This window comes from Tupaia chinensis, unplaced genomic scaffold, assembly GCF_000334495.1.
Source record: "Tupaia chinensis unplaced genomic scaffold, TupChi_1.0 Scaffold000056_1, whole genome shotgun sequence".
Lineage (NCBI taxonomy): Eukaryota > Metazoa > Chordata > Mammalia > Scandentia > Tupaiidae > Tupaia > Tupaia belangeri.
This window is the reverse complement of record NW_006159514.1, coordinates 1271265-1296994: the sequence shown is the minus strand read 5'-3', so window position 1 is coordinate 1296994 and position 25730 is coordinate 1271265. Positions and strand designations below refer to the sequence as shown.

At 36.2% G+C, this 25730-nt stretch overlaps 1 protein-coding gene across 6 annotated transcripts in view; it reads left to right on the top strand.

Moving 5' to 3' along the window:
* The window catches only part of DCAF17 (DDB1 and CUL4 associated factor 17), a 129187-nt gene that overhangs the window by 21305 nt on the left and 82152 nt on the right, over positions 1–25730 (top strand). For 3 of the 6 annotated variants that reach the window (XM_006141484.3, XM_006141481.3, XM_014592086.2), the window contains exons 6-14: positions 568–657; positions 2322–2426; positions 2717–2822; positions 9734–9876; positions 13810–13919; positions 19142–19232; positions 20249–20332; positions 22828–22983; positions 23761–24021. In XM_006141484.3, coding sequence (XP_006141546.1) covers positions 568–657; positions 2322–2426; positions 2717–2822; positions 9734–9876; positions 13810–13919; positions 19142–19232; positions 20249–20332; positions 22828–22983; positions 23761–23901 — 1026 coding nt within the window. In that variant the 3' untranslated portion in view covers positions 23902–24021. Of the gene's footprint in view, positions 1–567; positions 658–2321; positions 2427–2716; positions 2823–9733; positions 9877–13809; positions 13920–19141; positions 19233–20248; positions 20333–22620; positions 22802–22827; positions 22984–23760; positions 24022–25730 lie in introns of those variants that run through there. The other 3 variants (XM_027776063.1, XM_006141483.3, XM_014592088.2) reach the window with 3 other exon arrangements.

Genomic DNA, 25730 nt, shown 5'->3' with positions numbered 1-25730 from the left:
GGCCTCACTATATGTCTTTCAATTAAGCTCTTTGTTGTTAGGCCAATTTATATTACAAATGCATGACATTTGTTGCTAAGGAGTGCTCACTGTCAGCCAGCTGCAGTGTTGCAGTGATATGCAGCACTCAGCAGTGTGCATTACCACACGGCAAGGTCCTGGGTTTGTCCCCCAAGGCTCCCTGTACATGCTAAGCATGTACCATGATCCTGGCTGGTTGAGGCTTGGAGTGGATTGTGGCATAAAGATCCTTCTTGGGAGTACCAGTCTCTCTGTCTGTCTGACTCATGAAAGAAATAAGCTTACAGAAATAAAGGACTGTTTACTAATATGTTTACTTTTGTAGACTTTTTTGTGTGTGTATGTCTGAAGGGCTGAGGTTTAGACATATTTTGAACATGTTTGCCTTCCTATGTAAGTAACTTTACAATCTGCGTAGATGGATATTTTTAGTCCTTGACTGTGTCTGCATAGCTGCATGCTAGGATGAATGTTTTCAACTCCTGACAGCAGAATGTGTCTAAAGCATGTTTGAGAGTTGCCTGTGATTCTAATCTTTCCTTCCAGGCAGGTGTTCAACAACCTGTTTTGCTATACCTCGCAGTGTTCCGAGTTCTTCCTTTTTCACTCGTAGGGATCCTGGAGATCAACAAAAAGGTAATAACTTCTTTCCTATTTAATCGTAATATTAATTTTATTAACAATAAGATGTAATCATAATTATTGATTAAGTGTTTTCCTTAGGAACATTCCCCTGACTATAGAACGTTCATAGGCCTGGTTATTTTATATCAACATACGTGAGAACATTTGACTTTGGAAAAGAGCCTGATTATCCCCTTTATCTCTCTGCATGTTTCCATGCCTCTCAAGTTTTGGTCATTAACAAACTACTATTTTATAAAATTTATGAAATGACAAAGGTATTTTTTTCAGAGGGACTATCCCATTTTTTTCTTAAAATGATCATTAACGGAAGGTAAAAAAAAAAACTGCAGCACAATGTCTCAATTTAATTACAAGATATAGGTCTGAAATTTGCTTTATAATGTAAAACAAGCCTAATTTATTATGTAAATTTCCAACTCATTCACTTTTAGGTTTTACTATCATTACTATTGTTCTGCTCTGGTGAACACAGTGCCCTGTAGCAAATTAAAAAATAATAATGCTAAATAAATTAAATAAATAATTCTTCCAAAAATAAATGTCATGAGCTAGTCAACATCAAAGCAGAACATAATTATCCTTCTAAAGATGACCAAAAGAGCACAACTTAGGAATTTAATTGTTCTCTTTGTGCAAGTAAATTAATGCTTATTACATTTTACAATAAGAATGAACACTTAGCAAAGTCTTAAATTATTTTTCTATTTTTATATGTCTAAGGTAATCATTTGAGGGATTTGGTTTTAATTTTGGCTATTTGGGATTGAAGTACATCTTCTACCTAGTGTGTATAGTAAGGCTACCAAGGGCCAGGCTCAGAATGTATTTCATTTATTGAGGTAGTAAATCTTCATTAAGCAATCTGTCTTGAATAGAAATGGTACCTGATATTTTTTACTTCATTTCTAATTGTTCTTTCATTGCTGTGAATATTTGCCTATGTTGGCTTTTGTCAGATATTAAAACAGGCACAGAATTAAGTTCTTCTCCAGAGTTTCATGGAGAATCATGACAGGATCCAGTGCAGAATAAAAACAGAAAGGGAGCAAACCATAAGTCAAAGCCTTACTCCAGGTCAGCTTGGCTGTGTTGTCTCTGTTCAGTCTTTTAACACATTTGGTAAAAAATCAAACATGGGGTAATGGGCTTGGGACCAGCAGATGGCATAATGATTATGTCACTGGACTCCCACGTAGTCGACTGCAGTTCGAGTACTGGACCCTCTGGCTTACAGCTCACACTGGGCGTGTGTGTGTGTGTGCCTAAAATCCTTAGAGGACAATGGAGGAGAAGGGATTGCTATGTGGCCATCCCTCCAGAGGGAGTCCAGTGACATAACTATTACGCTATCTGCCCAGGATTTGTTATTAGTAGATATTGATGAAACAATAAAGCAAATAAATCCTGCTGTAATTATTTTTGAGAGGTGTGTGCTGCATTTGCATTGATGCCTTGCTTTGAAACTCCAGTGGCTTACTGTTCACCCCTAGTAATATCTTATCCTCAAGTTGCTAAATCGTAATTAAGTTTTAATGCTGGGCAGCAGCATTGTTGTGGTGTCCTGAATATTAGGAAAAAGTACAAATCACTGTGAACACTTAGAGGATTGGCCTTATGGTCTTTTCTCAGGTGATATCTTCCTTTTCCTCCAGATTTTCGGGAATGTTACAGATGCTACTTTGTCTCATGGAATACTGATTGTGATGTACAGCTCAGGACTGGTCAGACTCTATAGTTTCCAAGCCATCACTGAACAGGTAGAAAAAAATTAAATTTGCTTTATTATAACTAGCTTGAGGTTTGAACTGAAATAGGGTTTTGTTTTGTTTTGTTTTGTTTTATTAAGAGGGCATGCATATGGATTTCAACTCTACAAAACCATACAAATGCAGAAAAACAACCTTTAAGGGAGGGGTGGGGAAAGTAAACAGAAAGGCCTTTGAATAGACATTTTCTCTGTCATATACATATGATTTGATTTTTTTTCTCTCCAGCCAGCAAATAAATAGGCGCTAAAGCCACCCTTTTTATTTTGTTTTGTTTTTAGTTCATGCAGCAGAAACTTGACTTAGGGTGTGCATGCAGATGGGGTGGGACTACTGGAACTGTAGGAGAGGCTCCTTTTGGCATTCCTTGTAATATTAAAATCACAGGTACGGCTGCTATTTTTTCACCTTAAGAAATAAGTAGTCATATAAATAATTATTAATGGTAATCATCCAAATGTTTTTCTTACTTAATTACAGATCAAATTTATTTTACTCCTCCTATACAGTATAGTCTTTGCTATTAAATAAGCATCAAGAAAAATCTACCAGTTATTCATTCAACCAAAGCCCTGGGAATGCTGGGCCTTTTTGGGCACAGACCTTTGGCAAGTCACTTTACCTTTCTGATCCTTGATTTCGTTATCTGGAAAATGATGGTACTATGTTAACTCCCTTAAAACCTAATATTTTGTAATTCTGTGAAATTCACTCATCTCTAAGAAAACTGTTTCCTAAGGAAAATGCTATTTATCATTTCATCTGAACATAGAGTGAAAACTTCCTGGTAAACTATATGATTGACAAAGCAAATTATACACAGATCTTTATAGTGAAAATGTTCTGTATTTAACTAGCTTATCAAATTCAGTTTATTGAAAAAGAAATCAATTGCTACTCACATATAGTGGTATATATTAAAAGAAATAAACCATGGCTAGAATTCATCTGAGGAGTCCAAGGATTGTTTATTGTTTACAAATAGATATCAAAATCACACGAGTGAAGTAAAAGTAAAAATATAATTTATTTTCCTAGTATCTGTTTATTTTTATTCTTAGATTATTAAGACTCATTTCTTATCATGTTGAGGGCATTTCCTTCTATTTCCATCCAATAATATATTTTAGGTGAAACTGTAAGCTTTTCTAATACAGGTAGAATAGGATGATTTATTTTGTACCATTATTATTTAATATATCATTAACAGATCAAAAAACAAAGGAAAAATGTAACTGTTAGAAATGGAAAATTTACTTTTTAGTCAATATATGACATTGTAAAAGTTGAGAATTCAATATAGACACTTAAGTTATTCATGAAGTTCAAATGAAATATTCTAAAATTACTCAAGTTTTTAGATACCAGAGAAAGGCTGAATTAGGCACTTTTATGAAAATTCAGCACCAGTAATACCTCATATATTTAATTAATAAGCTAATAGGAATCTATGAAATAATTTTAAAACTAGCCATCAGTGGTACTGAGTTATCGTAAAAACTGTTTCTCAAAATGGTAGTATTCTTATTAAAATACAGAGAATAAGTAAAGACAACAGTGTGATAAAAGCAAAGCACGTAGAGCCAGAAGGATTGTGCTGTGGTTTGGTCCCTGAAGGTAGAAGCTTGAATTTGGGATCAGCATCTTAGTCTACTACTAAGAGTAGCACTTTGCTGCTAACTGGTAATGTAATAGCAGGCAGATTACTCTCTCTCTCTCCAGCAAGTGCATGTGCCCTATGTCAAAAATAATCATTTTAAAAGTAAAATAATAATGTTTGAAAACATGATCTATGAAATTGTCATTTTCTTAAAAGAGATTTTTGCTATCAGGTACATGCATTCACCAGAGAGACAAAAAGCAAGAAATCACCTCACAGGGGGAAAAGACCATGCTGCAATCCCTTCTCCATTCTCCTCTCGGAATCTCGGGCATGTGCGCACATGCTCTTGTCATTAAGCTGCCAGGTCCAGGACTCGAATTGGGGTTGACTACATGGGCATCCAGTGACGTAGCCTTTATGCCATCTGTTGGTCCCTGAGATTGTCATTTTAAAGTGATATAATTCATTGATTTTTGAACATTGGAGTAAGAAAAGTAGTATGTTATACTGGAAATTTTGAGTGTTTATTTCAAATTGTAGAGACTGAAATTCTGTTTGTTTCCCTGGATTTATTTTAATGCCATTAAGATCTGTACAAAGCTGTGTTTATTTTCAATTGAAATAACTTTTTCTTAGCATAAAAGCAGTTCATTTTGATTACAGAAAAATTTGGAAATTAAGATAAATGAAAGAAAATTTAAACTGATATCACTTTGGCATTTTTTTTCTAATAATGTATATGTTTCTATGTTTAAAATGAAAAAGAATCATACTGTAAATGCTCTTTCATAGCTCACTTTTTAAAAAGTCAGCTCTATTATGTAGTTCACATATAATTACTTTTTTTTAACTGTACAGCTTGAGAACAAATGGGTACATAAATATTTACATAAAGATTCATTTGGGGCTGGCCTTGTGGTTTGGTGGTTAAGGGAGCCCATTCTCACGTGGCTGACCATGGTTCGGATCTAGCCCCACACAGCTTGATCTGCCAAGTGTGTGTGTGCCCAAAATCTCAGCAGGATGGAGAAGAGATTCCAACATGACTATGCCCCATCGGGAAGTGCTTTATCCCTCACCCTTTCTCTGTGTCTCCCTGGTGAGAATACATATAGGACCTCTAGCACACACAAAAAAGAAGAAACGAAAAATTAATTTAAAAATTGTGTAAAAGCCTCATTTGTGTGAAATATACATACTCATATGTTAAAAGTATATATATATATATATATATATATATATATATATGGAGGCTGGCGGGTGGTGTGTGGTGGTTGAGGGTGTTGGACTCTCAAATGGCTGACCATGGTTCAGGTTCTGGACCTGGTGACTTGCTTTCTCACTTTCTCTTCTTCTCACCCTCTCACTCTTGCTCTCTCCCTCTCTGGTCAAATTGAAATAAATAAATGAATGAATGAATAAATAAAGTTAAGTAAAATAATTCTTTTAAAAAAGTATATATATGCATATGCTTTGAGAATTGCTTGGAATATCAGGAAGAACACACAAATCCTGATAAATAGTAATTATCTCTGAGGAAATACAGATGAAAGGAACGCTTGGTTTCATTATATGAAGGGACTTCAAACAGTTTGTGGAAAAATGGAATTAAATATGAGTTTATTTTAGTGCAAAAAACCTTTGAAACCCATTAACTTTTGAAATTCATTAACTTTTGAAGCCCCCATTGTATCTTTTGTTACTTTTAAAATGTAGTGCTTGTATCACCTACGCCAGAAAGTATCTGTGTGTGTGTGTGCCTGTATATGTCCGTAAGGTGTTAAGAACTTAATTTATGTGCCATTTTATAGGTGACCTAAAATCTATTTAACGAATTTCCTACTTTGGTCATTTAGGTTGCTTTTAATTTTCTGTGATTATAAGTAGTACAAGAATATTCATGTGATAATTAACAATCATTGCCTGAATCAACATATCTTTTCAGGGGGACACATTCAACTCGCAACAGAGACCAAGATCTAGTCTAGTTTTCATTGCAGTTGGTTGTCTTTATTTTAAGGCCTTTTCTTTCTTTCTTTTTTTTTTTTAGTATCTCTTTTAACATCTTAATTCTTAATTAAACTTATCCTATAATATACATATGATAGTCTTAAAATCATAGTCCACTGTTCAGTTAATACTAAAACTGAAGTATGGGAGTGAACATTGAAATTTCTCTGCAATTCCTTTTCTCCTTCATATCCAGTCCAGTAAGTGTACTATGAGAGTCCTGTGTTCAAAAAGGTAATTTGAAATAATTTTCTGTATGATTAGGTTATCAACGTGATACAGTTTGTTTTCAACTTGGGGTTTGTTTTTTCCCTTTAGATTTTATTGTTGAAGCTGAAAAATGTGTATGTAGTTAAAAGGTCAAAACTGTATATTTTTTGTTTCTGGTTTATCCTTCTGTTGTTTATTTTTATAAAATAAGCAAATTAGTATACATATATACCTTCAATATTGTCATATTTCTTACACCAAATATAGTATTTTATGATCTCTTCTGTACCCTGTATTTTTGCTTAACACATACCTAAATATTTTAAATAAAACAATATTTTAAACTTAATTGAAGAAGCATATAAAGTTAATTACCTGATACATTTGAAAGTTACAGAAAAATTATATCTTATGTAGTCCTACTTTCATAAGCAGTACAGCAAATCATTTTGTATATTTCATATTAAAACTGTCCTTTGAAGTGTCATTATTTGACCTTTTACAAACTCATACTATAGTCATTTATCATAATTGTTATTTTCTTACTAATGTGGGGTAGCCAATAGAAGCCCCATTTCCTGGCTCTCGTAATCTTTTTTTAATAATTATTTTATTTAACTTTATTTATTATTATTATTTTAATATTTTCAGAGAGAGAGATGGAGCGGGGGGTGAAAAAGCAAGCCTCCAGGTCTGGGATTTGAATCACAGTTGGCCATGTGGAAGTCCACCATGCTTAACCACCATGCCACCTGCCAGCCCTTCTGGTATTCTTTTAACACTACTCCTTGACATCTTCATGAACATCCTTTCTAGCAATGACAGGATAGTCCAGGACCATCCTAAAATTTCCTTTCCACAAAACATGGAATGACCTACTCTCTGAAAACATCTAGGTCATTTTAATTGAGGATAAGTTTATAGATAAGAATTTGGGGTCAAGTTTGGGAGGGAGGTTAATGGGACCATTCTGAATTGTGGTGGGCAGAGTTTTGCTACATTGGGGCCATTTTAGTAACCACTGAGAAAGATTACTCTTAGAAATACAACTGCTTGCATGCATTTGTTTTAAATTTTGGATGCCTACTTTAGATTCTCTTTAGCATACCTAATTAAATTTTAATCCCAAATTCAAACTCTGTAGTTTAACTTTTTATACTATTTCTTTTCCTCATCCACCATTATTTGGTAGTTACCATATTATCACATATGATATTTGTATTTCTTTATTAATTTAACCAATGTGTGCCTTTTGCCCATTTTTCTATTGAAATTTTCATCTTTTTCTTATTCCTTAAAAATGACCTGTATTTGCTAAGGATATTGCCCTATTCTTAAAAAGTTAAAACACAGGACTAGCAAATGGCGTAATGGTTATGTCACTGGATTCCCACATAGTCGACCACAGTACAAGTCCTGGACCCAGCCACTTGAAACTCAGGCTGGGTGTATGTGCATGTGTGCCCAAAATCCCAAGAAAAGAATGGAGAAGGGATTGCAGCATGGCCATCCTCCCCGGGAGTAATTTCTTGCTTTCTGTCTCTGTGTCTCTCTCTGTTTCTCTGGCTAGTACATGCATGATATAGCAAAAATTTCTCTTAAAAAAAAAAAAGTTATGGGGCCAGCAGTTAGCGTAATGGCTATGTCTCTGGACTCCCATGTAGCCAACCACGGTTCGAGTCCTGGACCCAGTGGCTTAAACTCACACTGGGCGCGTGTGCGTGCATGCCCAAGATCCCGAGAGGAGAATGGAGGAGAAGGGATTGCGGCATGGCCATCCTCCTGGGGAGTGATTTCTCGCTTTCTCTCTCTCTGTTTTTCTGTCTTTCTGGTGAGCACACTCACTCTATAGCAAAAAACTCTCAAAAAAAAAAAAAGTTAAAACATAAGCTTAAATATATTTGATATGTTTATACCTATCTTTTCTTTCTCCTCAAAACTGAGTTTGTGAACCCCCACTCTTTTTTAAATTTGCCAGAGGGCATGTATTCTTGCCAGAGAGAAAGAGAGAGAAAGCATTCTCTATGGAGGATGGCCACACTGCAGTCCCTTCTGCACCTCTCCCTCCTCTCAGAACCCTGGGCATGAACACACATGTGCCCAATGTGACCTCCAAGCTGCCTGGTGTGAGACTTGACCCTCACAGCCTACTGTGTAGGATCCAGCTGCCCTGACCACCATGCCATTGACTGGCCCTATGAACCACTTTTCATTATTCATTCTCTTCTATGTAGTAAATTATCCTTATGAAGAGGCCTGATAGTATACATCCTTCTATATATAACATATGACTCTTACAAGAGAAGTCTTGCTAAGAGAAACCCCTACTAATTTGACCTCATAAACCAAAATTAAACTCTCAAGTTAGGTAATTAAGGGAGTCATAGATTAGTCACCTGTCCGATAGACCATTTCTCAAGGGCTGCTCAAAAGGAATTCTGGTCTTCTAAAACTGCAGTACCTTCCACTTATGTGTATATGAATGGATATCTAATGCTCTATTAAAAATGGTGATCAAAGACTAAGAAGCACCAACAAAAATTTATTTTTATGGTGTCAGTTTCCGAAAGAGACAGACTGCATATCTCTGATAATGTTTATTTGTCTAATGATAATACCAGCAGTAGCGTCTACCCTTTAATAAAACTTATATTGTGACAGCCTTATGCTAGGTGGTTGCATTTACTGTGACTAATATCACTTCAGTGGAAACCCTAAACAAGACTGATCTTGTAAAGTTTGCTGAGTATATACCTATTAGTCTAGGTTACTGAAGATCTCTTCCTTACAGTTGAAGGAATTACTTATTTAGTTAGCTTTTGCCATAGAGTGTGTGTGCTCACCAGAGAGAGAAAAGGAAAGTAAGAAACCACTCCCCAGGGGGGAACAGCCACATGGTCCCTTTCTCTGCATTTTCCTCTTGGGATTTTGGGCACGTACAAACAGAGGCACAGCAGTATTTCAAGCTGCCATACCCAGTACTCAACCCACACAGTCGACCATGTAGGATCCTGCCACCTTAACCACCACATTATCTGACCCAAGAATTATTAGCCCTAATCAGCTTCCTGGATTGTTATGAGAGTTAGAAATAATATCTACCCAGAGTCTTGTACATAGAGGATGCTCAGTCAATGCTACCTGCTTTCATTAAGTATACTTTGTCATTTTTTGCCTTTATAAGGACCTTCAACCCACTTTTTATCTCTGCTCACCTGCAGACCACAGATACTTACCCTGAAAATAGATGTCTAGAAAGTTGACTTACACCCCAATATTTGTTTCATACTAAGCTCTCTCTTTTCTTAACAATAAACTTCTTTCCTGATTGTATCTTATTTCTTTGAGCATAATAACTTTTCATTAATGGTAATACATAGATGATATATACAAAAAAAGGTTGAATTCAGTTAACAAATGGTCAAAAGCCACCAGAATGGAAAAGCTAATAAATTCCTTTTGGCCGTCTCCACAGACACTCCACCATTACTCTTTGAGGTGTCGTCCCTGGAGAATGCTTTTCAGATTGGAGGCCATCCTTGGCACTACATCATCACACCTAATAAGAAGAAACAGAAAGGAGTCTTCCATATTTGTGCCCTAAAAGACAATTCCTTGGTAAATCATGAATGATTAGACTGTAGTAGTAAATTTATATCAGCAATTATTTATCCTCTAATAGGCCCCCATTCCTTAAAATGTCCTTTTTATTCACTGTGAACAATTTAAAATACAGAAGAATACAGAGAATATAGCAAACACTCGTGTATCACCTCGAATTTTAAAACATTAACATGTGAAAATCCTTAGGGCACTAATTTTTTTTTTTCCCTCTCACCAATCCCATCCAAAACATCTCCGAATCATCACAGTGAGACTCGTTGATGGAATATATTCAGACTGTCTCTGAAATTGCAAGCAGAATGTGTTTTTGGCTTTGCTTCTGCATGCTTTGTTGCTGTTTGTCTTCCAGAGTAGAACCAGATAGAACTCTAGTGGTCACATTGTAGGCACTGAAACACTGAATTTTCAAAGATTTTCTTAATTTATTTGTGACAGAGTAGGAAGAAATGGTAGATGATAAGACAGTGGAAATTTATACCTCTTGAATTCATTGTTCTTTTCTTTTAAAAAATTATTTAAGTGTTAATTTTTCATTTAATAAACCTTTATTGAGGGCCTACTGTGAACCAAACATGGTGAGAACATATTCTCTTCCCTCAAATTGTTTATGTTCTCAAGAGAAAGCAAACATGGATAAATAAGATGCAGCCTATTAAGTATGGTGGTTGAGATAGTGCAAAAGAGTGAGTTTGTGGAGGGATTTTCATTTTTGTTTTGTGTTGCTGGTTTAGTTTAGTTTAATCTATGGAACCTCCTGCCATACCCAATGAACGTATTTTTTTTCAGGTAGGCTCCATTTATTTCACACCAATCTTTTCCACAACCTTGTTCAATCAGTCACTGTTGGCTCCAGTGGCTTCTGAAGTTATAGGTCACTTTTTACCATGTTGAAGATCAGAATAGTCTTGGGGGAATTTATCTACTTCTTTCATGTCATGGCCACCAGGGCTTAATGTGTATAGTCTTCTTATTTTCTTTTGAAGGATCATTGTTACATTTTCTCATTTACCTGTCACATGTGGCAGCTCTTATTTGGCCTAGTCCTGTGACATCCTTTTTTTTTCCTTGTTTTAAGAGACATTTTTGCTATAGGACTAGCGCACATGCTAGGGAGACAGAGACAAAGAGACAGAAAGCAAGAAATCACCCCACGGGGGGATGGCCACACCACAGTCCCTTCTCCTCCGTTCTCCTCTTGGGATCTTGGGCACGCACGCATATGTGCCCAGCATGAGTTATAAGTCACCAGGTCCAGGACTCGAACCACAGTTGACTACATGAGCGTCCAGCAACATAACCATTACTCCATCTGCTGGTCCCAACATCCATTTTTACAATAGACTGTCTGGGGACTGTTTCTTTCTGTGACAGGTCTTGGTTTGATTGTTCACCTTCTAGCTACATCCTTCAACCCACCAGGCTGTCACATTCATTTTTTCACTTTTGCATCTAGTCATCCTTTGCACGGTTTACATTCTGGACATTTAACACATATTCTTCTTATAAAAGAACTAATAGCACACACATGTGTGTTTTGTAATACATATGAAACAACATATATGTGTATGTATGTATAAAGTAGCCTTCAACATCTATTTCAAGCACACCTATTGTGTACTCTCCTTTTATTATAACTGATTATAACATTTATGCTAAAATCTGTATTTCAGCATATTCATAAATAATTGCCAAATCCCAAGGTAGTTTTCCGTCTTTTTGCTGGATAGCTTAATTGCAGTGACATTGCCTTGTAATGATGCTTATGCGCGTTACCTCCCTGCCTGTCAGACAGAAGAGTGGATAACCCCATAAGTGACCAAACTTAGCATTTCAGAAAATATTTCATAGCTTTCTCTATCAAATAAACTGAGCTTTAAAATCTAGCATTTGAACAAATAATAAAAACTATAGGAGCTGGTTTTAATGCTGCCTAGTATTTAGTGCAAAGAAAGATAATTTTTTCTAGGTATTATTGACTTGATATTATAAGGAAAATAATAGTCTCCTAAAGAAAGATAACTATGATATGCACATGTTTTATATTAAACAAAGGACCATCTGGAGCTAATGCCATCATTGACACTCTAATTTCAATGGTTACAATCAAAATGTTTAATTGTATTAATTTTCTTACATGTACAATGTAAGAGTACTACCATTCCTCTTAGAATTAATTAGGATACTTATAAAAATCCTTGAAAAATTGAAACTTATTCACTAGTTTGATATATATTTGTATTTAATTCCAAATTTTTAAAAATCATGACCAATAGGGGCCGACAGGTGGTGTGGTGGATAAAGGCGCTGGACTCCCACATGGCCAACCATGGTTTGAATCTTGGACCTGGTGACTAGCTTTCTCACTTTCCCTCTCTCAATCTCTCTCTCTCTCTCTGTGTGTCTTTCTGGTCAAATTAAAAGATAAAATGAATGAATAAATAAAATTAAATAAATATTTTTTTTAAAAAATCATGACCAATAAAGCATTTATGATAGTTCCAGCCTACCTCTCCAGGCTCACATGGCTAGGCACTGTACTTCTCAATTTAATTGTGACTGCCACTCATATTTATTTACACACATGTCATGTGGATTAATATTTCTAACCTTTTGATTTTGCCATCTCTATTTTCTATTGATTAACTATTTTCTGCTTATCCATTAAGACTTAGTTCAAGCTTTTTTCCATCCTGAAATTCTGCTGGGTGCCTGACACTATCCTGTGCATGTCTCAATCTTTGTTTTGTACACTACCTTACTATTTTCTGTTTATGCTTCTGCTCCCCCTAGACTATGAGCTTCTTGATGGTACAAATTATGTATAATTCTTCTCAGGTGTGATTGCTTAATGTGATACCCAGAGTATGGTCAGTATACAGCAGGCTATCAAAAAGTTCATGGAAAGGGGAAATTGCTTATATACTATGCATAGGTTTCAGAACTTTTTTGTATCAAAATAAATTTACATTTAATTTCATTTTCATGAACTTGTTGACATCCCCTATATAAGAATGGAATTAATAAGCTTTATTATTTCAAAACTTTTGTTGAGTATATAATAGGAAAGATAGTCTCATTTTATTTTACATTGAAGAAATTAAAGAAATTAAATGACTGGCTAAATCCAATGAAGTTAACATATCCACTGGTGTTGGTTCCCAGTGTTCCTGTGTGTGAAGTAAACTATTTCTATAAACCAATGACTACATATTCTAGAACTATCTTTTTCCTATTGTAATGTCTATATATGCTACAGTGAAATATCTCTCTCTTCTTGCTTTGAATGCTTGTCAGTATTACCTCATTTCCTCAGACATTAGAGTTTAATATTTGAATCATCTAAGGAGATTATATAGCCCCTGTCTGAGTCTTTAGGTTTGGTTACATGTTTATTTTTGGGTCATAGGGTGATTGGGAATAGGAAAGGGAGGACAGCATTATGGGAAATTGCAAGTCCATCACTATGGTGGTTATGTAATAGAAAGTCCACAGAATTTGGAGTCAGATCTGCTATTTAGTTAGGGGCACAGCGTTAGTGCAGTAGGTACAAATCACTTACTGTTTTCTTCATGTGTGGGTTTCCTGCTTTGAGCATTATTTTAGGGCAAATGAAGTAGTGACTACAGTACATCTAATGCAGTCTCCGACACAAAGTAGGTGCTGGAGATATAGTAACATCATGGCATAATATTCGTGAGATACAATGTATAGAATAGGGTAAATCTATGAATTTCTGAATTTAAATGTTCTGTATTCTCAAATGGCCTAATTCAGCCCTCATGTATATCTCTGTTCAGTTCAGCAGCTTGAGCCTTTCTCTTCCCTGTACTTTGACTTATAGATATTAAATTTGGAAATGGTGTCAGATTTGTGAAATTATTTGATTTTTCCCTTAATCTTTGTTTCCAATATTTATTCCAACTTCAGGCAAAAAATGGGATCCAAGAAATGGATTGTTGTTCTCTAGAATCTGACTGGATCTATTTTCATCCTGATTCTTCTGGTAGAATAATACATGTTGGCCCAAATCAGGTCAAGTGAGTATTTTTATTAGTTACTTTAAAGTCAAAAGTAGCTTTTGGTAGCACTTATTGGCATCTTATTTTTGCCATGTAACTATTGACCAAGTATGGGAACAATTAGCTTATTGTAAGGTACTTCCTCAGATACTCACATTTAGAAAACCTGACTTTATTCTTTCAGCTTCTTCATTACTGTTTGTGAATTTGAGTACATTCAAGTAAATTCTTGAGGGATAACGTGTGAGGGAGAGGGAATTACAGATTAGCCCTTCCTCATCAGGTCCTAGTGAATTCTTTGGGATTAGAGAGAGAAGATCTGTCCCTGTTCTGAAAGACAGCCTTAAATAGGAAAGGTAGCAGATTGTTTGAAATAACCCATTTTACTTTGTTTGCTCTCAGGACACCCACATTTACCCAGTGGACCTCTCCTTTCTAGAAATACTCTTCATTTGGCTTCCCTGAATATACTTCCTCCTGTCTCATCTGTCTTTTTTTTTTTTTTTTTTTTTACAATTTCTTGCTCTTAACTCCTCTACCCCAACTTTAATTGTTGAATAACCTCTTACTCAACATTCCTTTTCTGCATAACTCTATTTATTCTGTTGTCTTCAAATATCATATGTATACCAAAACTTCAAAATGTATATCCTAGCCCAAACCTCTCATTTAAGCTCGTGGTAGAAATCTGGAGTCATTCTTAATAGCTCATGTACTTGTCTTTCATAAGTATACATATCTTTTAACATGCATGTGCATTACTTTTTGTGTGTGTGCATACATCCTCTGTCACATACTTGCACATTGGGAAGGAGTCTTCAAAAAGTGGGTCTAGAATGCATATTACCAAAAAACTATGCATGAAATTAGAAAGTTTTACAGCAAAATACACTTGTGCTTAAATCTCATGTTTCCATTAACTTTTTTTAGAGAGATTTTTGCTATAGGGTGCATGCACTTGCCAGAGAGATTGAGAGAGACGGAGAGGCAGAAAGCAAGAAATCACCCCCCAGGGGGAATGGTGACACCATAATCCCATCTCCTCCATTCTCCTCTTGGGATCTTGGGCATGCACGTACACATGTCCTTGTGAGTTTTAAGCTGCTGGTTCTTGACTTGAACTGCAGTTGACTACATGGAAGTCCAGCAACATAACCATTATGCCACCTGCTAGTCCCTCCGTTAACTTTTTGAAGTCCCCTCATATCTACCCTATTTCCTATCAGTATAGTTTATTTTTCTACTAAATATTTCTTAAGTCTGCCTAGTTCTGCCCTTGGCCACTGTTATCTCTAGCCCGGCTTAAAATGATAGCCTACTGGGAACCAGCAGTTAGCGTAATGGCTATGTCGCTGGACTCCCATGTAGTCGACCACGGTTCGCGTCCCGGACCCGGTGGCTTAAAACTCACGCCAGGCGTGTGTGCTTGCATGCCCAAGATCCCAAGAGGAGAATGGAGGAGAAGGGAATTGTGGCATGGCCATCCCCCCTGGGGGGTGATTTCTCGCTTTCTGTCTTTATGTCTCTCTCTGTCTGTCTGGCGAGCGCACGCACCCTATAGTGAAAATCTCTCAAAAAAAAAAAAAAATGATAGCCTACTTACAGTGCTCTCAGAATTCACTCTTGCGGGACCAGCAGTTAGCGTAATGGCTATGTTGCTGGACTCCCATGTAGTCGACCACGGTTTGAGTCCTGGACCCGGTGGCTTAAAACTCACGCCAGGCGTGTGTGCTTGCATGCCCAAGATCCCAAGAGGAGAATGGAGGAGAAGGGAATTGCGGCATGGCCATCCCCCCTGGGGGGGGATTTCTCGCTTTCTGTCTTTATGTCTCTCTCTGTCTGTCTGGCGAGCGCACGCATCCTATAGTGAAAATCTCTAAAAAAAAAAAAAAAGAATTCACTCTTGCTCTTCCTATGTTTGTTTGCTTCTCAGCAGCTAGAGTGATTTTTTTTTTTTAAGTTAAAAATTCCTTATTTTTTTTATTCCTGCTACCACTACCACAATTTAGAGGGCAACATACCTGATGTAATGAAAAGAAAAAGAAAAAGCTACAACAGATAAAAGACCTCAGGGATGTACATCTAATAGATACTACATTGCATTAATCAGTAGTTGTACTTTTTGCAAACTGTGGCTATGACAGTCCTGAATAAGGGTTTCCTATTGAAGCTGCAGTAACTTCTCTATGGATCATCATTCCTTTTGAGGCAGATTTTCATAGTTCCTCTAATGCATTTGGGATGACTGTCTCAAAGTAACCTGCAGCTTTCTTGACAACTCCTTGATTTCTCTCCTGCTAAGAACTATAGTCCTTTTCTGCTGTTTTCAGAACCTCTTGCTACCGTATCCACCACGTCTACCACCAGATCCATAGCTACCACCATGAGGACTGCTGGAGCTTCTCCCACCAAAACTGCCTCCTTTCACTTGTCCATAATATGATTGCTGTTGTCCACTATAATTTCCAAAAGCATTATAGTTCCCACCACCACTGTGCCTACCACCGCCAAAATTTCCTCTTTCATTGTAACCATCATATCTCCACTACTGCTACCATATCCTCCACCATGTCCTAGTCCACCACCACCATATCTACCTCTGCTACTATAACCAGGACCACCAACATAGTTACCACCATCACCTCCATAACTACCTGTGCTGCCACCACCTCTACACCATAGCCTCCTCTTCCATCAAAGTGTCAGCCACGACCAAAATTACCTCCACCACCTGCAGAGTTCCCTCGATGATCCATGTAGTTGCCAGACCCACCTCCATGACCTCTTTGTGATCCAGCAGACTGCATCTCTTGTTTAGAATGTGCCTTTTTCACTTCACAGTTATGCCCATGAACAGTGTGGTATTTCTGAACAACCATTTTATCAACTCTATCATGATCATCAAAAGTTACAAAAGCAAATCCTCTCTTTTTCCCACTCTGTCTTCTTTCATAACTTCTGTGGTTTCAAACTTGCCAAACTTTTCAAAGTAGTCTCTCACATCATATTCTTCTGTATCTTCTTTAATATCACCAACAAAAATTCTCTTCATTGTTCGGTACCAGGCTTTACAGAATTCTCTCTAGTAGCAGCTCTCATTGGTTCCACTACACGTCCATCAATTTTGTGTGGCCGAGCACACATTGCTGCATCTACCTCTTTAATGCTAAGTTACGAAACCAAAGCCCCTGGAACATTTTGTTCAAGTCTCTCTTATTACCACACAATCTGAGTGTCCCTCATTTCTCAGAATATTCTCTTAAACTATCACCTGTAGTTCCAAAGCTCAGACCACCAGTAAACAGTTTTCTCAACCGCTTCGGTTCCTTTGGATCATGACCCTCCTCCCTCCAGTGGTGGCAATGGTGACAGCTGGCTGGAGTCGGGCTGAGGGTGACTGGGTGGCTGTTTTGAGACCGGAATCATCTCTTCCAACTCTAGTTCAATATCCAGCTAGAGTGATTTTTAAAAACACGAATAGCCAGGCACAGTAGTACATGGCTGTAATACCAGCTGTTCAAGAGGTTGAGGCAGTAAAATCACAAGTTCGAGGCCAGCCTGGGCAAAATAGCAAGAGTCTGCCTCTAATAATAATAATAATTAAAAATAAAAATGTGAACAAAACCAAAAATCTAATCAAGTGAATTCTACTACTTTTAACCCTTTTATGACTTCATGTTGTTCTTAGGGTAAAAACCTACATAGTTAGCATGGCCTGAAAGTCCTTCTTCCTACATGTTTTACTTCATCCATGCTGTGTATTCAGAAAGCTGAAGAGCTGTTCCTTGTAGAGTCTGTTTTCCCTACCTGTTCTCCTTTCTAATTTCTATTCATATTTACTGGCCCAGTTTAAATGTCACTTTTTCACAGAAACCTGCCTTAATACCCCATATTAGCACTCTAACATATTTTTATTAAACCTGCTGTTTAATCTTCCTCTGTAGCACTTAGAGCATTTTCATGAACTGTTTGTGTGATTATTTGTTTAAATATTTAGCTTTGGTATCATAACCTCCGTATTGTCAGGGAAAGTCTGTTTGCTCACATTTATAACCCTGACAGTGAGCACACTCCTTCTCACAGGGTAGATGTTCAGTAAGCATTCATTGAATAAAAATGGCAATGGCTGCCTTTTTTATTTTTAACATTTATTTGTATGTTTGTTTGTTGTGATCTTCAAACTACCAGGTCTGGGACTAAGACACCAACCTGCCTTATGGGAATTCGGCACTTTAACCACCCCACCACCTGCTGTCCCACCTTCCTTATTCTTTATGTTTCATGATAATTAATGTCTTTCTGGATGTAGGAGTGTGACAGGATTTAATGAAATAGGGTTATGAAAGGAGAATGAAAGCATTTAATGAAATAGCGTTATGAACTTTTACAGAGCATCTTAAACTGTGGTTCAGCTTCAATAAACCTTACTTTAATGGTTGTTACCGCCCACCTTTTTAGTATTTGTTACCACTCAAACATTAGTTTGAGTTTTAAAAAACTAAGGTCCGTAAGGACTGTGTACCCTGTTGTCAGGTTTTTTAAATAGACATTTTTACATCTTGGCACTAATTAAGATTACTAATTGAGTAATTTTAAGTGTTAACTGATTTCTTTGTCTCTGGCAACTCTAAGACTTCAGACTCTCCCAGGCTACAGTAGTTGCTTCTCCCTGCTGTTCTCTGCCTGCATTTGAGACTTTGAGCTTTGAGAACATTGTGCCTTTGAAGATTTTTGATAATGTAAACAGATCTCTGAGCAAGTTGCTTTATTTTTTCATCCTTAATAAACTTGATGCATGAGTTATTTGTACTCAAAAAACCCAAATCTTTAAATACAACTAATCTTGAGAAAACAGAAAAGTATTAAGTTGGTTGCAGTTTGTAAGTATTACACTCTCATGAAAACTGTCAGTTTACATTTAGTTGCTGATTCAGTCTCTCTTATGTAATTGTTTGGAAGCCAGATTAGAAGATGACTTAGGCCTGAGCAAGCAGCTTCAGTACTTACTTCAGTAGCACCTGTTGTCATGGTTACTATGTTTTCCTGTTTAACAAAATCTCTGAACTGAAGGAGTTTATGGACATTTTATCAGTTATTAGCATTGTAGACTAAATGGGGGGGGGCAAACTAACTCAGTGCTGTTATTATAATTTTCATTTGTTTAGTTTTATTCTTTAGTTCAGCTTTGGCACTTTGTATTTTGAGGACAGGTTTTAGAATCTTTTTTTTTTCCTTTTCAGAGTTTTAAAGCTAAATGAAATAGAAAATAATAGTTCCCAGCATCAGATCTCTGAAGATTTTGTCATTTTGGCCAATAGGGAGAAGAACAAAGTAAGTCAAAAATACTTTTGTTTTTTTTTAATTTGTCTTTGCTAATGGGCACGTGTCCTCTCTGGAGACAGATAGAGAGGGCAAGTGAGAAATCATCCTCCAAAAGGGATGGCCACACCACAGTCCCTTCTCCATTCTCCTGTTGGAATCTTGGGCACACACACACACACGCCTGGCATGGTTTTACAAGCCGCTGCGTCTGGAACTCAAACCGTCAGTGCCTTAGCCACCACACCATGTGCTGGTCCCATTCAGAAGTACTTTCAAATCCTTTGTCATTGCCTCTTGGTATAAGAATATATTAGGTTGACATATTTTTCTGTATTTTAATACAAAAATGCATCATAACTTTTGTAATGACCCAATAATATACAAATGTGTTTGCCTTTGAATGTGGCTGAAAACAATAGCACAGCCCTACAAAAGATGGTTCATTTTATCTACATAGGTAGCTAGTCTTTGTTCCTTGTACATAAGAAATTTGAAGAGAGTTAATTATATTGCGTTTACCTTTCACTTATTTCTGTTTACTTTGTAGACTTTTAAAGTTTTTATTGATGAATTATCAACCTTGGGTCTAACTATGCAAACATGCAAGATATATATATCTCAAAAATTACCATATTTTAACTCTAGATGGTCCTTTTTCTTTAATGTATGAATTAAAAACATAAAACTAATGAGAAGAGAAATTTCTAAAGGCAGATCCATTTTTTAAATTTGCTATAATATACTAAGGCAAAAGTTAGAAAGGTGAACACAGCAACAAATCTGTGACTTTTTAATTAGTTTGCTTATTCTTGCCTATTCTAGTATTTTATCCATTAAAAACTACATTAAAATTCTTTTACTAACTGAAGGATCAGAAGTCTGACTCAGAATTTTCTCATTTGAGGAGAGAATTCCATATTTTAAAGAAAGGTTGGTTAATTTTACCAAATTTGTTAACATAATTTTGTCTTTGACTGCATATAGTAGAATTTAATCATATCTTTTGATTTCTTTCCACATGATAGAATGAAAATTTACTCACTGTTACAGCTTCTGGACGGGTGGTAAAAAAAAAATTTACTCTCTTGGATGACGACCCAGAACAAGAGGTATTATTTTACCCAGAGATAACTAATCAAATCAATTACATACTTGCACTGTAAATTTCAAATTAATGCTCCCTGGACCTTACAGTAGAGGTTGGCGATGAGGGGTTCTATGCAGACCGAGTGGGTAGGATTATGCCTGGTATTTCACCCAGTACAGCCCCAGCATCCTCTCTTTTCTTAGTGAAATTATTCGTAAGATTTTGATTGCAGAAAAGTTCATAGAACTGAAATAATTTGACAACACTGTTAGCTTATTTGTTGATATGCACATTTCTAGGGAAATCTAATAGACAATTTTTGAGTTATATTCTGATGACTTTATTGCTTTTGTCTTATTTTTTCCTTACTAGACATGATATATTTGCTTGTGTTTGTGGACAGAGGAAGAGGGGGTGAGGATATGGCAAATTAGACCTCATCATGACATTACCAGTTACTGAGCCAATAGATTTTTAACTCAGTCCTTTAAAGAGACATTGGAAGCACTTACAAAATCAACAGTTATCATGCTTCAAATGTATGATTGTTTCATAATACTAAATTTATTTAGGCTATATAACTATGTTGTTTCTGTGACCATCTCCAGGTAGAATTTGAGTAGCCTCACTGTGTCAGTTTTTTTGTTTGTTTTTGTTTTGTTTTTGACTCTAGTGAGTGTGCTCACCAGAGAAATGAAGAGAGGGAGACAGTAAGAGAGAAAGTGAGAACTCACCCCCTCAGGGGGCATAGTCATGCTGCAATCTCTTCTCTTCTACTCTCCTCCCGGGATTTTGGGCATGCACAAACATGTACCTGGTGTGAGTTTCAAGCCACCAGGTCCATGACTGCCCATGTGGGAATTCAGCATTTTAACTACCATACCACCTGCTGGCCCCTCCAAGGTCAATTTTTAAAAATCTTTTAACTAGATTGAAGGAGGACCAGCAGATGGCATATTCATCTTACATCACTGGACTCCCATGTAGTTGACCCAGTTTGAGGTCAGTCCTGGTGGCTTAAAACTCATACCAGGTTTGTATCCTTGTGTGCCCAAAATCCCTAGAGGAGAATGGAGAAGGGATTGCAGTATGGCCATCTCCCCTGGGGAGGTGATTTTTCACTTTCTGTCTCTGTCTTTCTCTGTCTCTCCAGTGAGCACATGCACCCTATAGCAAAACATCTGTCCCAAAATAAATAAATAAATAATAAAATAGGTTGGAGTTAGCCCAGTATGTGGCTCTTCTCAGAAAAGAAAAGTAAATATTCTTTTGGACTACAAAACCCTGTTGAGAACAAAGCAGAAAGCTCCCTGTCTTCTATATAAAACTATTTTTAAGAAAGACATACTACAAATACCAAATGTCAGCATGAGTAATTAAAGGGTGGGGAGATGGTAACAAAAAAGTAGATTCTGTACATCATGAGATTACACAACAAAACTTTATTTTATTTAAACTGTAAAGGAAAAGAAATGAAAGAGGTTGTGATTAAATCTATATAGTCATTAACACTCACCCAAAAAGTCACCCTTTGAAGTTTGACCATTGTTAAGATTAAGGCAGAAAAGTAAATAAAATGAAACCACAGGTAATAGATCCATGTAAATATTTATGTCATAAAGTGATACAGACAGAAAACAGAAATGAATTAAAGAATGGTTTGCCCAAATGTAAAAAGAATTCATACGTTGTGATTAAGAAACTTGCTATGCCTGTTGGTAAGGTTGATACCAGGCACTCAGCCAAGATATTTCTTCCTGTGGTTCATTCTTGAATGACTGTTACTGACCTTCTTTCCCTTTGAGACTGTTGGAAGTCCAGGTTTTTATTCCTTGAGACAGAATTCTTGAGTTAAGTTTTTTCTTTCTTTCACCATCATTAATCACTTCTACCTAACCTCTCTTGTCCCCATTCTATTCTCTGGGTTGGGTTTCTGTTCCTCATATTCTCCCTCAAGTTTAAACAGTCATTTTTGCTCTCTTGAGGGTACCAAACAAGATTTTCAAAAAAAAAAAAACAAAGAGGACAGCTAAGAGTCATAAATACTATGTGATGAGCTATCAGTTCTTCTTAGAAGGACTTTTTCTAATGTAAGAATCTTCAGAACTTACAGAGCAGTTTTGGGGTTTCAGAACTGAGTGTTATATATTTAATCCTATCTGGGATTCAGTGAGTACACATGTTAGAGGCATTAGGTGAATAACTCTTTTGAAATTAGAGCATCTCTGGTTTGGTATCATTGTTGAAAATTTCAGTTATACTTAAAACTGAGATCTACAAACAGATGATTCTGTTTGTTGAAATCTTTAGGATACTGCTTCACTCTTACAAATCTCGGGGCTGAAGTTTTATCAAACATGTAAGTAGAGACATACTTCTACCTATTTTTCCACCATTTGTTCTTTTTTCTCCTACTACATCTTCGTAAATAATAACCTAGTTCAACTATACATGCAGGGCTAGTCCTAACTGGATATTGACTTTCCTTTCTTCTGCTTTATTCATCTCTCCCCCAAGACTTTCAAAATTGTGGACTATGAAGATGAGTTGGATTTGCTTTCTGTGGTAGCTGTTACTCAGATAGATGCCGAAGGAAAGGCACACCTGGATTTCCACTGTAATGAATATGGAACTTTACTTAAAAGCATTCCACTAGTGGAGTCATGGGATGTGGTAAGTAGAGTCCATGGAACACAAAGTTGGAAGAGTTATCTCTGTAGGTGCTGTTCATTGGAGTAGATGTTACTGTGTTCATGTCAGTCCAGAATCACCTATGCCAGTGACCACATGAGAGAAGTCATTTCCTATAACCAGGAAAAATGAGTCCATCTGAAGCCACCTTTTCCTCAGTACTTGGGGATGCCTCTTTACCAGTGGCCTTAAAGATAAGACTTTGTGTTTTTGTTTTGCTTGTTTGTTTTTTTGTTTGTTTGTTTCTGTGACATGCCATTTCCTAACCAGAGTCTTTGATTTTCTCCTAACCATAAGTTTGAGAGCATCTTAAAAAAATTAAAGTGCACTGTAATGAATCTACACAGTTATCTTAGAGAGACGATATCTAAGCTTGTAGGACTTTCAAGTACTCTTGAAAACTGTTGTAGAATATAATAAAAATTATAACGAACAGATAATACTTTATGCAGGCCTTGTTTTAGCAGTGCAGAACCTGAGGGATTTAACAATGTATAGGTAGATACAGCAGTGTTGGCAATAGAATTTGGGTTCCAGATTCCTGTGTCTAGGGCTCTTTTTATCATTTTCTATGTTTTGTATACATGTCTCTTTTTATTATTTCCACAAATCATGAAAAATAAAGCTATTCTTGGCAATTATCTTGCCTGTAAATGAATATTTGAAGATCTCTACTGTAACTGTATGACATTTTAGTGATGCAGTGGGGATTAGGGTTATATGAAAAGGAGATTCTGTATGATTGTGTTTTTGTTCCAGACATATAGCCATGAAGTCTACTTTGACAGAGATTTGGTGCTACACATAGAACAGAAGCCTAACAGGGTCTTCAGCTGCTATGTTTACCAGATGGTATGTGATAACGGGGAAGAAGAAGGTACCCAAAACAGAACTTGTTAAAAAGAGGAAAGTAATTGTAACCTATGAGACTCTCAGCAAAACACTCCAGCAGCTATGTCCAATCTTCCTTTTTATTGTCTGCATGACATATTCTCCATTAAATTCCAGAGGAAGTCTTGATGTCAGATTTCTGTGACTTATTTTTTAAACTCGTACTATAGAAGGTCGTGAGGATTTTATTTTATCTGAAGGTTTTTTAGAATGATGTCTGGAGATGGTAATGTGAATATAAAATGCTGGGGCACATAGAAGGACAGGTTCATTCCAGTTGTTAAGGAGAGGGTCATTGATGAGGACATGTGTAACATGGCTCTTAGGGAATGAAATTTGATTGGTGAGGCTAAGAAAAAGACAAAAATAAAGAAAGAAGAGATACAGAAAGAAGCCCTGTATCCTCTATACCAGATGTTTCTTAATGAGAAGTGAAATGTGTCACGTAAAACATAATTTTAGGCCAAAATATGTGATCATCTTTTTTTTTAATCTCATGTATAATATACAAGATTTGTATTTGGATATAGTATCAGAAATTGGTTCTAGTTTACAAATGACCTTTTTTTTCCATGATTTTATTTTCTTGGTTTCATGTTCCCATTGAATTTTTGTGTTTCTATTACAGATTAGTGTAAAAAATGCTAAGCAAACTTTTAACTGAAAATGTATAGCCTGTTTAACTCTTAATACATATAAAGATATTGTTCTTATTTTACCATTCTTCCAGTTTTCTTTAGACAATATTATCATTACCTGCGTAACAAGGTAAATGTACCCTAGCCTGCACCTGTTCTGTTCCCTGCAGAAGAGAAGATAAGTCTTAGGAGGAGTTCCTACTAACTTGGGAGTTGCCCAATTAGCCAGATAGTTTTTGGTTATCCTAGTCATGAGACAAGTATTTTTTTCTTCTTTATTAAAACAGAGCTAAATATGATCCTTGAACTCCAGTAATCATCCTTCAGAATGTTAAATGAAGGCAGCATAAGGAGAGGGAGAAGATGTGAGTTTGTGCTTCCTATGTGAAAAATCCAGTTGCTTGCAGTCCACACGTTCAGCACATTTCACTGATTCAACCTCAAAAGAATAATTAGTAAAAATAGAAGGCATTGAAACAGCAGTAAAAGTCATTGCTGATTAAAGTTTGACATATGGAAATTTAGTTTGGATGAGTTACATTAAAATTCTTTAGTTTTTCCTTCAGTTTTGGCTTGATCTCATGTTAAGAACAACATGAATTCTGCCCAGTTTTACACTTGAGAGTTTACAAATAAATTTCAGGTCTATGATGATCACTAGAGCTATTCTAAAAGTCAAGTCAAGGATCTGTAAATTTAAAAGACATAAAGGGAAGAAACAAAACTGTCATTTGTGCAATAGAAGGTCATTAACATTTTCAAATAAGGGAATATATATGAGGGCTGAAAATAAGTATTTCTGATTCTGATCCTATGTGTAATAACCATCTTGGAAGTAGAAGTGATTACCTTGTGAGCAAGATGATAAAATTATCTTCATATATTAAGTCTAATGCTTTTATATCTACTAATTGAAAAACCCGTTCCTATTTTGTGTATATTTAATAGTATAATTTAATATAGTATTTGAAGATTTTAGACCATTACAGACATAATTATGACTACAAAACTTTTGAATAGTTACAGTGTGCTAGATTATTACCCTTGATGTTCAATTAAACTATCTAAGCATCCCCTGTAAATTTACATCTTGAAAACAAGTTTGGTAAGAGGAGAGTGAAAATACCAGATAAAAGAAAAAAAAATCAGTGTTATGTGTATTTCAAAGCAGATGTAATGCTGTGTAAAAGCATAATGTTT